The 14,880-nt window shown below is 43.9% G+C and overlaps 1 protein-coding gene across 1 annotated transcript; it reads right to left on the minus strand.

Moving 5' to 3' along the window:
* Positions 1–11,398: 11,398 nt before the first annotated feature.
* Positions 11,399–14,194, minus strand: LOC131165682 (probable protein phosphatase 2C 25). Its single transcript, XM_058123676.1, has 4 exons — positions 13,620–14,194; positions 12,315–12,650; positions 12,022–12,201; positions 11,399–11,892 (listed from the first exon to the last, which is right to left on the minus strand). The coding sequence occupies exons 1-4, from the start codon at positions 14,064–14,066 to the stop codon at positions 11,728–11,730; spliced, it is 1,128 nt and encodes a 375-aa protein (XP_057979659.1). The 5' UTR covers positions 14,067–14,194; the 3' UTR covers positions 11,399–11,727.
* Positions 14,195–14,880: the final 686 nt, after the last annotated feature.

Here is a 14,880-nt window from a genome sequence, read left to right on the forward strand (position 1 = left end):
CTGAAACCCGTCTCGACCCCCTTGGTAGGATTTGGAGGAGACACCGTTCACCCTTTGGGAACAATCACTTTACCGGTAACAATAGGGACGACCCCGCAGCAGGTAACGACATTGACAGAATTCCTAGTGGTTGACCGACCTTCGGTATACAATGTCATCTTGGGTCGCCCTTTCCTTAACGCAGTTCGGGCGGTAACGTCAACATACCACCTCAGAGTTAAATTCCCTACACCACAAGAGATAGGATCTGCCAAGGGAGATCAGGCCGCTGCTCGAAGTTGCTATGTAATGGCCTTGAAAGGGAAGGTGGAGGCTAAAGAAGCTCTAACGGTCGAAGATCTAGAAGTCAGAGGAGAGTATCCCCAAATCAGTACGTTACACGAAGATATCAAACACATACCACTGCGAGGCCACCAGAAGAGAAGTATACAGATCGGGAATCACTTGCCCGACACCTTGAAAGCGGAGTTGATTGAACTCTTGGACGAATTCTCTGATTTGTTCGCATGGTCGGCCGCAGACATGCCCGGCATCGACCCTGCTGTGATAGAGCACAGATTGCAGGTCAACCCCAACCACCGACCTGTGAAACAGAAAAAAAGGAGCTTCGCAATGGAGCGGATCAAAATAATCGACGAGGAGGTGACGAAACTGTTGCAGGCCAACTTCATCTGAGAAGTAGACTACCCCGAATGGCTGAACAATGTGGTCTTGGTAAGGAAGCCCAACGGAAAATGGTGCACCTGCATAGACTTCACGGACTTGAATAAAGCGTGCCCGAAGGACAGCTTCCCTCTCTTTCGAATTGATCAGCTAGTGGATTCGACCTTGGGGCATGAGCTCCTCAGCTTCATGGATGCTTACTCAGGGTACAACCAAATCCCTATGAGTCAAGCTGACGAGGAAAAAATTTCTTTTGTCACCGAAAGGGGTTTATATTGTTACCGGGTGATGCCCTTCGGCTTAAAAAATGCGGGGGCCACATATCAGAGGTTAGTGAACAAGATTTTTAAAGAATAGCTCGGAAAAACAATGGAAGCGTACGTGGACGATATGTTGGTGAAAAGCATGAAATCAAGGCAACATTGTAAAGATTTGAGGGAAACATTCAAGCTCCTTCGCCGGTACCACATGAGGTTGAACCCCTCGAAGTGTGTGTTCGGCGTTTCTGCAGGAAAATTCTTGGGTTTTATGGTGACTCATAGAGGTATAGAAGCAAATCCGAATAAAATACGAGCGCTGCTGGAGATGGAAGCTCCAAGGACTAAAAAGGAGATCCAAGTTCTGACGGGGAGGATAGCCTCCCTCAGCAGGTTTATCTCCTGCTCAGGGGACAAAGGCTTACCCTTCTCTAGAGCACTACGGAAGAAGGGAGAATTCGAATGGGGGGGAGGAACAGGATGAAGCCTTCGAGCAGCTTAAGCAATACCTCGGATCCCCTCCTCTCTTGACAAAAGCAAAGAATGGGGAAGACCTCTATCTATATATAGCTGCCACGAAAAATGCAGTCAGCTCCGTCCTGGTCCGGGAAGAAAGTAGGAAGCATCAGCCTATATATTACACAAGTAAGGTGCTAAGTGGTGCCGAAAAGAACTATTGTATGGTGGAAAAAGCTGCCTTCTCCATCATCTGTGCAGCGCGAAAATTAAGGCCCTATTTTCAAGCCTATAGGGTTGTCCTGTTAACAAACCTGCCAATGAGACAAATTCTACAACGACCGGAGAGTTCGGGAAGGATGACGAGGTGGTCGATAGAATTAAGTGAATTCGACATACAGTATCAACCGAGGCCCGCAGTCAAAGCTCAAGTACTCGCAGATTTTACAGCAGAAAGGCTCCCCGAGTCATCGACAAAGTCGGAGGAGTGGACGCTACACGTTGATGGATCCTCTAATGCTGCTGGAGGGGGAGCCGGATTCATCCTTTCTGACCTAGAGGGCAATGAAACTCTCTTCGCAATAAAGCTGGAGTTCGTAGCAACCAACAACGAGGCGGAGTACGAAGCTCTGTTATCCGGCCTGCGCCTGGCGGAAGCATTAGGGGTGGCACAAATCAAAGTATTGAGTGATTCCTAGCTGGTGGTAGAGCAGCTTAAAGGAGAATTCGAGGCTAGGGATCCAAGAATGAAGAAATATCTCTCCAAGGCAAGAGAATACATAGAGGCATTCGTCCAGTTCGACATAGAACACGTACCGAGAGCAGAGAACCAAAAGGCGGACGCACTCGCGAAGTTAGCTTCGGCAACCAGTTCGGAATGGAAAGACACTATCTATCTCGAACGCATAGGGAAACCATCGTACGAGGAAGCCAGAATTAACTCAGTGGCGTCCGAGTTCAGCAAGGACGATTGGAGAGCGTCCTTATTCCTATACCTCCAGGACGGATCCTTACCAGAAGATAATAAGGAGGCCCAAAAGGTGAGGAGGAAAGCTGCAAGATATACGTTGATAGTCCGGGAGCTCTACAGGCGATCCCTGACATTGCCCTACCTTCGATGTTTAAGCTACAACGAAGGGGAGTACATACTACGGAAAATCCACGAAGGAGCATGCAGAAACCACATTGCCAGTAGGGCTCTAGCTCACAAAGCTATGCGACAGGGATTTTACTGGCTCACAATGAAGAAGCACGCGGTCGAGCTCGTCAAAAGATGTGACAGATGCCAAAGGTGCACAGTGGTACCACACGCACCCTCTAGTCTACTCTCTCCTCTAACGAGTCCCTGCCCTTTCGCTTAGTGGGGGATAGACATCCTCGAACCTCTCCCACAAACGACTGGCTAGAAAAAATTCTTGTTGGTAGCAATAGATTATTTCACTAAGTGGGTAGAGGCCGAACCTCTAGCCACCATAACAGAGCGGAACATTACACGCTTCGTGTGGACCTCACTGGTTTGCCGTTATGGCATCCCCTGGGCGATAGTTACAGACCACGGGAAGCAGTTCGACAACGAGCGCTTCAAAAAGTTCTGTTCGGACCTATATATTAAGCTTCTCTTCGCGTCAGTGGCGCACCCCCAGAGCAATGGACAAGTAGAAAACATGAATCGGACGATTCTGCATAGACTGAGGACGCGACTCGAATCCATGAAAGGTAGATGGACAGAGGAACTCCCTTCCCTTATATGGGCATACCACACCACCAAGAGAGCAGCAACAGGGGAAACCCCATTCATGCTTGTCTTCGGCGCAGAAGCAGTCATCCCTGCAGAGGTGGGGATACCCTCTTGGCGAAGGCAGTACTTTAACGAGCAGACCAACAGTGAGGAGCTCAGGTCAGAAATAGACCTACTGGAAGAGAGACAGGATCAGGCGAGTTTAAAAGTTGCAGCGTACCAGCAGAGGGTAGTAAAGTACTACAGCAACCGCGTCAAGGTACGTAATTTCCAGCCAGGAGACTTAGTCCTGAGGAAGAGGCGAAACAACTCGTCCGAGCCAGGGTCGCACAAGTTAAAGCCTAACTGGGAGGGCCCATACAAGGTCACAATAAAGATAAAACCCGGGACATACAAGTTGGAAGATGTAGGGGGGAAAGAAGTTAAGAACACATGGAATTCTGAAATGTTAAAGAAATACTATTCTTAAGAACTGCTTCTTGCAGCGCTGTAATAAGAGTGTCTATTACAAAAGTGGCACTACATCAACAAAGGTTGAAAAATTCAAAATACATGTTCGGTTCCTACAAACTAGTTCGCTTTGCTCCCCTCTCCAACTTCCTCCTCCTCCCCTTCTTCATCCTCCTCCAGATCCTCCGCAAACTCGGGGCTCTCGTCGCCATAACCATAAGAGCTTACACCATCAAGAGGAATCTCAGGATGTTTAGTCCTTACTTGATCCCGACACCTCCTGAATCCAACTCGATAAGCTTTGGAAGTGTCGATAACAAATTGGTTGGAATCTTTATAATTCTTCACTGCAGTTCGGGAGGCAAAAGCAGCAGCAGCAGCTTCTCTCGCAGGAAGTTCCTCCCTACGAAGGCGATCGACCTCTGCTTGCAGAGCCCGCTCGCGGAGCTCGGCTTCGTGCAGTTCGTTCTAAGCAAGAACATATTTTTCCCGGGCATCGAGTGTCTGGTGATACATCTCCGCAACCTTCTCCTCCTGGGCTAGAGCCATCGTCGCCAGCTGCAGAAGAATACAAAGTATGGAACAGTTAGCAAGACTAGGCATAAGTCCAGAAGTATAAAACCAGTTAAGTAGACACCTGGTACGAAGTATGGCGGATTTTCGCCGAGAGAGCGTCAGGAGGGGTGCATTGGGCTTGCACAAAATCCTCAGCATGCACAGCCCGACAGAGAGCAGAAGCAGAACGGGTCGGCTCATGAAAGATGGCTTCAACTTGAGCCTGCGGGTTCGTAGGAGGAGCAGCAGCATGGGCCTCATCGGTGAGGGCGCCGGAATCACCTACTGCCGGTGCATCCCTGTCAGAGGATTCTCCTTCGATCTCCCTTCTCTTCTTCCTACTCCTACTCACCCTTTGCTTTCTAGCTTCTCCCATGAGAGATTCATACCTGGTGAAGTCCATATCTGTAGGGATAAAAGAAAAAGGGAGTAAGAACACCCACAATAAAGATAACACTCGAACATACACATATTCATAATCAGAGGAGAGAATGACTTGAGGAAACGGGGCTGATCCCCCATTGCACGAGGACATGCTCCTGGAGAAGCTCCTCATGAGGGATAATACCCTGTTCACCGAGGACACGAAGTTCCTTCAGGATGGCCTGCTCTTCGGGGGAAAGTCTGAGGAGGAGATGGCGCACCCGTACTACAAAGGAAAAAGGGGGTGAAAGGAGAAATGATGGGTTAGACGGATAACCTACTTGTAAGCCCTAAAAAAGAGGGTGGACAAAGATAACAACGTTACCATCAAGAGGAGAAGACCAGACAAAGGAGCTCGTGTAGTTCAACTCTCCTGAGGCAAAGAAGTAACGGGTCTTCCAGTTATGGATGGAAGAATTGTCTGGTGACAAGAGTTTATAACCTGGTAGAGAGTTGAAATAATATAGCTCCTTTTCGGAAGAATGAGATCGCATTTGGAAGCAACTTCTGAAAAGTGGGACGGTAGGCTGATGGCCCAAGCGGAGCAGAAGCACGGCAAAACAGGTGAACGAAAGATAAGAGTTCGAAACAAGTTGAGATGGTGCTATGCGGTAAAAACGTAATACATTAGAAACAAAAAGGGGAAAAGGGAGCCTAAGACCCAAATCTAGATAATCGGTATAGAGGCAGAGCTCCTCGGATTTTTGGTCAAGAGCTGACTCGGTAGCAGAGGGCAACCTAACAGTGATACTCGATGGTATGGCAAAAAAATAACGAGCATTCTGTAGGTCGGAGGAGGAGAGCTCACAACGAGCGCTCCGAACTGTAGTAGGAACCCTTAAAGGCTGTGAGGAAATCTCCATATATATATATATATATATAAACCTGAAGGAAGCAGTACCTACACCTAAGGATCAAACGAGCAAGCAACAGCAAAGACAAAGAAGAAAAGGTGCCAAGACAGATCAAGACAGTAAAATTTCACACACAAACAGCTAGGCAATCTTAGAAGAAAAGATCAAACATACAAAACTAACGCAAGAACAACGAAGAACATGAAGAACAACAGAACAAAAATGCTATAGAGAGGGAAAGCATACCTAGCACCAAATGGGGGACTTGTGGAATGAAGAAGAGTAGAGAAGGAAGCAGTTTTCTTGGAATGAAGACAAGTGTGGAATGAAAGAGCCCACTGACCTTTATAAAGAGAGGAGGACACGAATCCCTGTGGCGGGAATTTCAAGAATTTTCATTTACGAGAAGGATTGTGTCTCGAGGGAGGAAAAGTACACAGAAAGTCTCTGACAAATGCACAGACGCGGCTTCCTAAGGACAAACATCACCTCGGGAACACCAAGTCGCCTCGGACACAACGTTAGACGAATGCATTCCTCCAACCCACTTTCCAAGGTAGAACGCATTTAAAACCTGCTTTTATGTATCTCTCGCAGGACAGAAGCGTGCCACGACGCCTCGGGAAGGTGAAATAGACGCGAAGGCCAAACTAACAAGCACGACTCGTGAGGCCAGATCAACCCAACAGATGAGCACGACTCATCAGGAGGATGGCACAAACTGACGAGCACGACTCGTGAGGCCAGAACAACCCAACAGATGAGCACGACTCATCAGAAGGGTGGCCCAAACTAACGAGCATGACTCGCGAGGCCAGAACAACCCAACAGATGAGCACGACTCATCAGGCGGATGACCCAAACTGACGAGCACGACTCGCGAGGTTAGATGAGCACAACTCATCAGGCAGATGGCCCAAACTAACGAGCACGACTCGTATGGCCAGAACAACCCAACAGATGAGCACGACTCATCAGGCGGAAGGCCCAAATAACGAGCATTACTTGTAATGCCACACAGCCGAGTAGGTCGGATAGCTCAGCCAATTTCCCTCCATGGGATAGTTCGGACTAATTCCCTTAAGGAGTCAAACGGTTCAGCCCGAGTTTTCAAAAAGCTCGAAGGAAACAGCTTGGCACGAGTCTTTCTTCAAACAGCTCGGCACAAAGAGCTCAGCACGATCAGCTCGGCACGAGTCTTTCTTCAAAAAGCTCGGAAGAAACAGTTTGGCGCAAACAGTTCGGCATGAGTCTTTCTTCAAAGAGCTCGGCACAAAGAGCTCGGCACAAAGAGTTCGGCACGAGTCTTTCTTCAAAAAGCTCGGAGGTAACAGCTTGGCACGAACAGTTCGGCACGAGTCTTTCTTTAAAAAAGCTCGGAGGAAACAGCTTGGCACGAACAGTTCGGAACGAGTCTTTCTTCAAACAGCTCGGCACAAAGAGCTCGGCACGAGTCTTTCTTCAAAAAACTCGGAAGAAACAGCTTGGCGCGAACAGTTCGGCACGAGTCTTTCTTCAAACAGCTCGGAACGAGTCTTTCTTCGAAGAGCTCAGACAAAACAGCTCGGCACGAGTCTTTCTTCAAACAGCTCAGTACGAGTCTTTCTTCGAAGAGCTTGGACAAAACAGCAAGGCACAAAATAGCTCGTCACAAACGGCTCGGCACGAGTCTTTCTTCAAACAGCTCGGCATGAACAGCTCGGCACAAACAGCTCGGCACGAGTCTTTCCCCAGAGAGCCCAGCACAAATAGCTCGGCACAAACAGCTCGGACAGAAACAGCTCGGACAAAATAGCTCGGCACAAACGGTTTGGCACGAGCTTCTCAATTATTCTCCCCAAAAAAAAAAAAAAGGAGGGAACACGATGAAGTGTTGAAACCTTTAAAGGGAAGGATGCAAACACAAACAATTCAAAATTCTATCCAAAAATTTGAAACTAAGGGAGGGACAACTGATATGCCTATAATAAATCACACTAATAAGGGAAGGTCAACACCTGTCTCTCACTTTCTCCAGGTCTGACTTTCTGACGAGTGATTAGCTCCGATCTAATAAAGAGGAGGAGAGATCCATGCCAACAACCATAATAACCAGTAATAGGTGCACGTACTTATGGCAGGAGAGCGATTCACGCCCCCGTGCAATAAATCCGATCCAACCGGCGGTCAACTCAAGCCCCTATAAGAAGGGATTTGGAGTACAGGCAAAGGTAAGTGATACAACACTACTCTACTGTTGCATTTAGCCTCCCTAAAAGCCTTCCTCTTACTTAGGCATCGGAGAGATCCCCCGGAGTACACCCCGGGTCCTCCAAGCCTTTCTTCTCTTCCTTTTTCAGGTCAACGAGAGTCGAAGGAGCATCCCAACTACTTTTTCTAATGAAAGATTTACAAAGAAAAAGGACAGTCCACGAGAAACATACCAACTCTTCACAAATATTGCATTGTGTTCACCATATTCCCATACATGAAAAGAATTGTCACTAACTGTCATTCTTTAGTTTATCTAAACAAAAATAAAAATAAATATAAAAAATAAAAACAAACATTTGATGTCATGGTTGGTTTATATAACAAATGGAATTAGAAAAAAAGATGAAAAATTGAATGGCAAGTATGGTAAGATCAATGCATGTTTTTTTTTTTATACTCGAGATTGGGTTACGCAATGTGTGACTACTACAACCTTTTCAATTGCATTAAATGGGAGTTTTCATGGATTCTTTAAAGGAAAGAAAGGGCTTAGACAAGGGGATTCGGTTTCTCCCATTCTTTTTGTAATCTATATGGAGTATTTATCAAGATTGTTGAAAGCCCAGCCTGAATTTCATTATCACCCTAAGTGTGGAGATTTGAAAATCCCACACCTTGCTTTTGCAGATGATCTGATTTTATTTTATAGGGGGATGTCCCTTTGGTCCAACTTCTTATAGATTGCTTGGTAAAAATTTCAGTGTGCTCTGGTCTTGAAGCTAATCTGCTAAAATCGAATATATTTACTGCAGTAATTAGAGGAAATGATCTTAATGACATTATGAGTATCACTGGTTTTTCTGAAGGAGTATTTCCTTTTGGTTATTTGGGTATTCCTCTTGCATCAACCAGACTTAACTTTATGCACTACTCTCCATCGATAAGTAAGATATCTAGCCTTGTTGGATCTTGTCTGAAACAGACCATATCTCATGCAGGGAAGCTTGAATAATAAACTCAGTTATACAGGGTATTGACTGTTTTTGGCTCTCAATTTTTCCCATTCCCAATTCGGTTAGAGATTATATCATTAAGCACTGTTGAGTGTTTCTATGGGGAGATAGAAAGAAACCCCTTGTAGCTTGGAAAGATGTTTGTTTACCTAAAGATGAAGGGGGCTTAGGTGTTTTTGACCTCGAAACTTGGAACAGGGCTCTTATCACAAAAGACTTACGGAACATTCATGTAAAAAAGGACTCATCATGGGTGAAATGGGTCAATCAGATTTACTTGAGGGGCTGTGGTATTTGGGAGGCCTCAGATTTACATGAGGATTCACCTTTGTTTAAAATGATTATTGAAATTTAAAATTCCATGTTACAGACTCGCAGAGTTGCAGGGGTCACATGGAAGCAGAAAATCAATTAAGACAGTGGCTGGCAGATGATCAAATATCATGTTCGAAAGCCTATCACTTCTGGAGACAAAAAGGAAGTAAGGTGCCTTGGTATAATGTGATTTGGAAGAATGGTTGCACCCCTAAGCACTCCTTCATTCTTTGGCTATGTGCAAAGAGTTAGTTGGCCACATCTGACAATATTTATTTGGAAGGGATAAACAAATCATGCTGCTTTTGCAGCTCTGATGAGGAGAACTACAGCTGAAATATGGAAACACTTGAGTTGGTTGGGCCTCACATGATCTCCAACAACTCTAAAAGCTGCTCTTAAATGGTTGCACAAGGAAACAAGGGGTATGGGTGTTCAGACAGTGGCCAAGAAAGTTTGTTTGGTTGCTACAGTGTATTATTTATGGCACTTTAGGAATAAGAGGAAGTTTGAAGGGAGAAGCACTCCCCCATAAGATATAATAAGAGTGATTAAAAATCGTACATACAGAACCGTGTTTGACAAATTCCCATTGTTTGTTAAAATGTGGGAACCGAGTGGAAAGGGTTAATTCTTGAAAGTTTGGTGTGGCTTGCAGATGTTTTAATGGTGATGATAATGTTGTTTGTGGGAGGGTGAAGATGTTTCTTGGAGATCTGGAGTTCCCTGGTGATGTTCTGTTTCTGTTACATACTATGAAATGCAGTGTTTTCCTGAAATGCTGTGATTTGAAGTTTGAATTTTAGTTTGAGGTTTGCCCAGTTTTTCTGAGTGGTTCCTGCAAACACAGATTTTTCTGGTTTTGAAAGTTGTCAGGGTTCGATGCCTTGGAGTTGTTTCAAAATATTGTGCTCTGTATGTCAGATTGGTTGGGGTGTTTCTTTTCTGATTTTCCTGAAGTCAGTTGTTCTGAAGCTGCAGTGCAGTGTGCTTTTTCCTGTGATGTTGGAGTTTCCTAGTGCAGTTCTGAAGATGCAGTGATGCTTTTGATGGTGCAGTTTTTCTTTTAGCTTCTCAACTGAAGTTGTAAGATGCTGTATTGTTATTCTGATAATGGGTTAGAGTGCTTGGAGGTGTTAAGGTTTCTGAAGCTGATATTATGAGCAGTGTGCTGGTTCTGTCAAATCTGATGTTTCTCACTCTTTGCTACTATTTCTGTAGCTTGATGTTGGTTAATCTTGAGGTTTTCCCAGTTCTCTAAGTGGTAGTAGTGGTGGTGTGTTTTTGGGTTGGATTGCTAAGTGGTTGCGGCAATATCTGAAGCTGGTCAGCATTACTGTATGCTGGTTCATGCAGTTTTGAAGGCCCACTCTTGTTGCTGCAATGTCCGTAGCGGATGAGGATCAAAATTTGTTCCCCTGATGGAGGCTCGAGATCCTTTGAAGTGCTGATTTTCATGCACTTTGCGGCTTAAAATATATTTAAAGTATATTTTTGCTGCTTCCTTCATGGCCCTCCCTCCGGCGATTGTTATTTTCAATAATGGGTTTCTTTCCGGTGGAGACTTGATTTTTATTTTAAGGGCTTTATGCCCCTGGGGATGCCCAGAGGTAGTGTATTTGCAATTTTGTTGATTGGGAGACTAGGTCTCACTCCTCTTGGGTATGCCCAAAGTTTCCGTACATATTCATTTTGATCAATATAATTGATAAAAAAAAGAGAATGGAATACTATCGAAAAAAAATAAAATCCTTAATTTGACTATCCTCTAAATTCAATTATTCATTCCATTTCATTCTTCAAACTAAGCATGCCGCATGTAATAAATTTAATTTCATTCCCCCCTCCTAATTCCTTTATACTCTTGCATACTAATGCATCATTACTAGTCTCATTTAAATAAGATGAAAGAACTAGCACAAGTCTTATCAAGACTCTCCACATGCATTTTTTGACCGGGCATGGGAAGCATGAGTCTAGACTCTAGACATGAATCTCTTCCACCCACATATATATAACACAAATTATTTTTAGAAGGGAAAACAGAAGAAGCCTTTTTTGACCAGCATTATATGCAAATAGCACAACTAAAGAGGAAACATTATATGCAAATTGCGCAAGGAAAGAAAAACAAATTGCACATTGAATCTTCAAATAGCAAGCGTGACAGCAGCTGCCAAATCAGACTGACCTTGGTCCAGCTGTGGCAAAACCCCAAAAAAAAGAAAAAAAAAAAAAAAAAAGTGTTTCACACGACATTCCATGTGTATAACGATGATTAATGGCAAGCAATTCTGTAGCAATCAAAATCGAAGTTGGCATTATGGCGCCAAGGACCCTTCTTCTTCTTCTTCTTAAAAAAGCAAGGAGTGGCGCATCAAAAGCAAGCCATGTATGACCAAAATACAAAGAAAAGCTTCCAATGGAAGAATGAAAAATAAAAATAAAAATTAAACTTGAAGGCTGGTATTTTTCAGTCAGTTATCAGTAATAAGAGACGACCTACTTTCATTAATTTCAAATGGGGTAAAATTACAGGTATGACAACTTAAAATAAAATAAATAAAAGGCCTGCCTTTCTACATATTGATCCTCAATGTTAAAAGCTACTACCAAAGTGTTGTATTGATCATCAATATTAAAAGCTACTACCAAGTATTTGTTGGTAACTAAACAAAAAAGTAGGGGGGTTTCCCAAAGGAACTGGCCTTCTTTCTATCCTGTGATGCTGCTGCAAGCCTGTTCAAAAAACACTTGCAGGATATGCATCCATCTTCATCTGAATGAACACCTCTCCACCTAGAAATGAATCACAAAACAAAGCCATCTAATTGGATTACCATCACGGTCACGTCATCAGCTGAGCCTCTACTCACAGACAGTTCTGCAAGGTTTTTACAAGCAGAAAGTGGCTCCGGCTTATCAACACCTATACATAATGAGCGAACCATGTCTACTGCTTCCTGATTCATGACCTGAAGAAGATAGAGAAGAAACTCACAATTAGTTGTCACTTAGATGATGTCCAAAATATCGAGGTGAAACTTTTATAGAGATTTCTTTGGCTATGAGTGAGTTTGAGCTTGATCAGGCAATGTATATACCTTGTCCCATAGACCATCAGAAGCAAGGATTATAAACTCGCATTCGGAACTAATCTTGATGATTTTAGTATCTGGTTCTGCTATCACCCATTTTTTAAGATGTGGGTCCCCAATGCCCCTTGATACAGCAAGAGACCCTTGTATTCTCCAAACACCACGACAGCAATCCACATAACCACCCTATAAAAAGAACAGGCAACACTCATCAGAAGCAAAGCAAATAATCTCTTATAATGTGCATGGAAAATAATACTTTTAAAATTTTTCCCACCAGTGATGTCATTGTAGCTTACCAGGTTTTCAATCCTGTCTCGCTCATCTTCCCTTGAAGGCCGGTGATCGGAGGTGACGGCCTCAGCAACACCTCCCTGGCTCATCACAGCCCTACAATCGCCTGCATTTGAGACCACAAGATCACCTTTATGTATCAATGCTGTAACACAGCATGTACCACCAACCAAATCCCCCTTCAGAAACTCTGCATCTGTGGTTAAATAGCCACTTTTAATTGCATCCTCAATTTTCTCTTCACATCTTGTCACTTCCTCCATAATGTTTCTGTCCAAGTTTTTTGCAGCAAATTCTGCAGCTTTCTCACCCCCATGCCCATCAAAAACACCAAAGAATGCCTGGAAGTACAGAATTTAATCAAATCAGGTCCCAGTACACAATAACAAATGATTCAACAACAATATTTATATATATATATATATATATATATATTTCCATGGCTTAAATTATTGGTTTAGATTATTATCAAGATCTGCTTAACACCTTGTTTTCTCTTCATTTCTCTTGTTTTATTTTATTTTCTTCAATGCCAGGTAATGCAACTTTTCACAAACATACGATCACAACTCAACTTCATACATTAACGGTAGCTTTGGAGCATGATTTCAGGCCTTAAATTTGGACTTGGGTAAACAAAGAAAAAATTTAAAATTATTTTGTATTAAATTTTATCTAAATTCACTCAAATTCAAATCTAAGAATTCTCCCAAACATAGGATTAGAAAAGTTCACGCTGTTTCTATAGAATTGGGGATTCTCGTTCAGGTTCCCATGGTTTTATATCAATTTACCATAAATTTCAGACTACGAATATTTGTCAAATTCCCAAATGATCAAACCGCTCAAACAGTACCTATGCTTATAATTTTTTCCCATAATCTAATATACTATCAAGATCCCTTAAATTCTCTCTTTCCGAAATATCCGCTTTTAAAGCATCATCCTACCGTGCTACCGGCCAAATACACACTCAAAAAAAAAGTCCCCAAATGTCAATGCCTCTGAATAAATCAAATACTGAAACATGAAATTGTGTAAAATTTCCCTTTTCCACGAAAGAATTCTCTCAAATTGTTTTCTCGGAGTCTCTGTCATACCGATTATAATATGAATTCATCTGGCTAAGATTTAGTTATAATGAAACAAGCGTTTAAATTTCTCGGTGATTATAATATGAATTCATCTGGCTAAGATTTAGTTAGAATTAAACAAGCGTTTAAATTTCTCGGTTCATCCCATAAAATAAAAAAATAAAAAATAAAAAACATATTTCTCTTAAACAAACAAACAAATACAATTCAACATACCTGCTTAGAATCCCCGTGAATATTAACAACAGCAGAGTACCGATCCTCCATGACGGCCCTCCGTCCTCTCTTACAATACACAGAATAGCCGTCGCCTGCGGCCTCCATCTCGTCCAACGCGTCCACGACCGCCGGGGTCTCGACGGCCAACAGACTCAACGGAGCAATCGGAACATTAATCTTAGCAGGTCTCTTCCGCTTCAAAATAGTCGAAGAAACCGAAGCCGCCGACGGCGAGGCCGAGGCTTCCTGCGTGCGGTCCCTGAGGCCGGTGAGCTGCTTCTGGAGCCGCAGCGTCAGGGGCGAAGGAGGAGGAGACGAAAACAAAAACGAAGCAGTAGGAGATTTTACGAGTTCGGGAGAGGGTGAAGACGGGGTTTTGCAGAAGATGGGAGGAACCCTAGGCGAGAATACGGGAGAGTTCGCCAGGGCGACTGCTCCGGCCATTGCTATAGAGACGAGGAAAAAATTGTTTTCTGGAGAAATTGTGAAACACGGGGGGTCAGTTTAAGAAACGCTAGCAATATATAGGAGGGGTTGCGAGGTGGGGATCTAAAACGACGGCGCTCGGGGACGAAACGGCGTCGCACTATGAAACGAAGTCCTTATATGAGACTTGACCTGGCGCGTCTTCTTTCCGAATCCAGGCTCCAGAGCAGATCACCTCATTTCCTCCAGCTCCCGTTGGCCAATTGTTCAGCCTCCCCTCTAGGCGCGTGAAGAGTCAGCGTGGCCGTTCTAACAAACCTCGCGCGGTTTTATGAGACACGCTCCCGAAGCGCGATTGAAGGTCCTGGGGAAGAAAGTTTCCAATGAGATTAGACGGTGATTTAATGAATGCTTTCAACGGTCAAACACGTTGTTTGTTTTAGCCCTGATGACCTCGTCTCCGTCTTCGGTCTTGCCTTTTTTTATTCTTTCCTTTATTTTTTGGCCCTTGCCATTTTCACTTCTCTTTTTTTTTGCTGGCAGTTTTTTTGGGGCTGGCAGGCACATCTGCGGACTAATTCCACGTTCTAATTGGGCCACGTATGGGGGCGGTTCTTGTTCCCGGTCAGCTTCGCCGTACGGTGCATTTAAAAGACCCTAATTTTACCTGAGTTCGAGAATTGTTTTAATGCCACGTTTGTTTTTTGCCCGCAAAAGCTGCTGCGTCTTCCACCGCCTCTTTCATTTTTACCTCATCTTTCTATTTAAAAAAGTGACAGTTGGTGATGAACGCACAAGCAGACATATCCTTGAATGCTGAGGTAAAAATGCA

Source organism: Malania oleifera, chromosome 10 (genome assembly GCF_029873635.1).
Source record: "Malania oleifera isolate guangnan ecotype guangnan chromosome 10, ASM2987363v1, whole genome shotgun sequence".
Lineage (NCBI taxonomy): Eukaryota > Viridiplantae > Streptophyta > Magnoliopsida > Santalales > Ximeniaceae > Malania > Malania oleifera.

Bases quoted from the DNA above. Each gene is read 5' to 3' on its own strand.
- LOC131165682 (XM_058123676.1), bottom strand. From the start codon at position 14,066: ATGGCCGGAGCAGTCGCCCTGGCGAACTCTCCCGTATTCTCGCCTAGG. The intron at 12,202-12,314 runs GTAAGCTACAAT...TTCTTTTTATAG, and splicing joins GAGACAGGATTGAAAACCTG to GGTGGTTATGTGGATTGCTG. The intron at 11,893-12,021 runs GTATATACATTG...TATCTTCTTCAG, and splicing joins CTGATGGTCTATGGGACAAG to GTCATGAATCAGGAAGCAGT.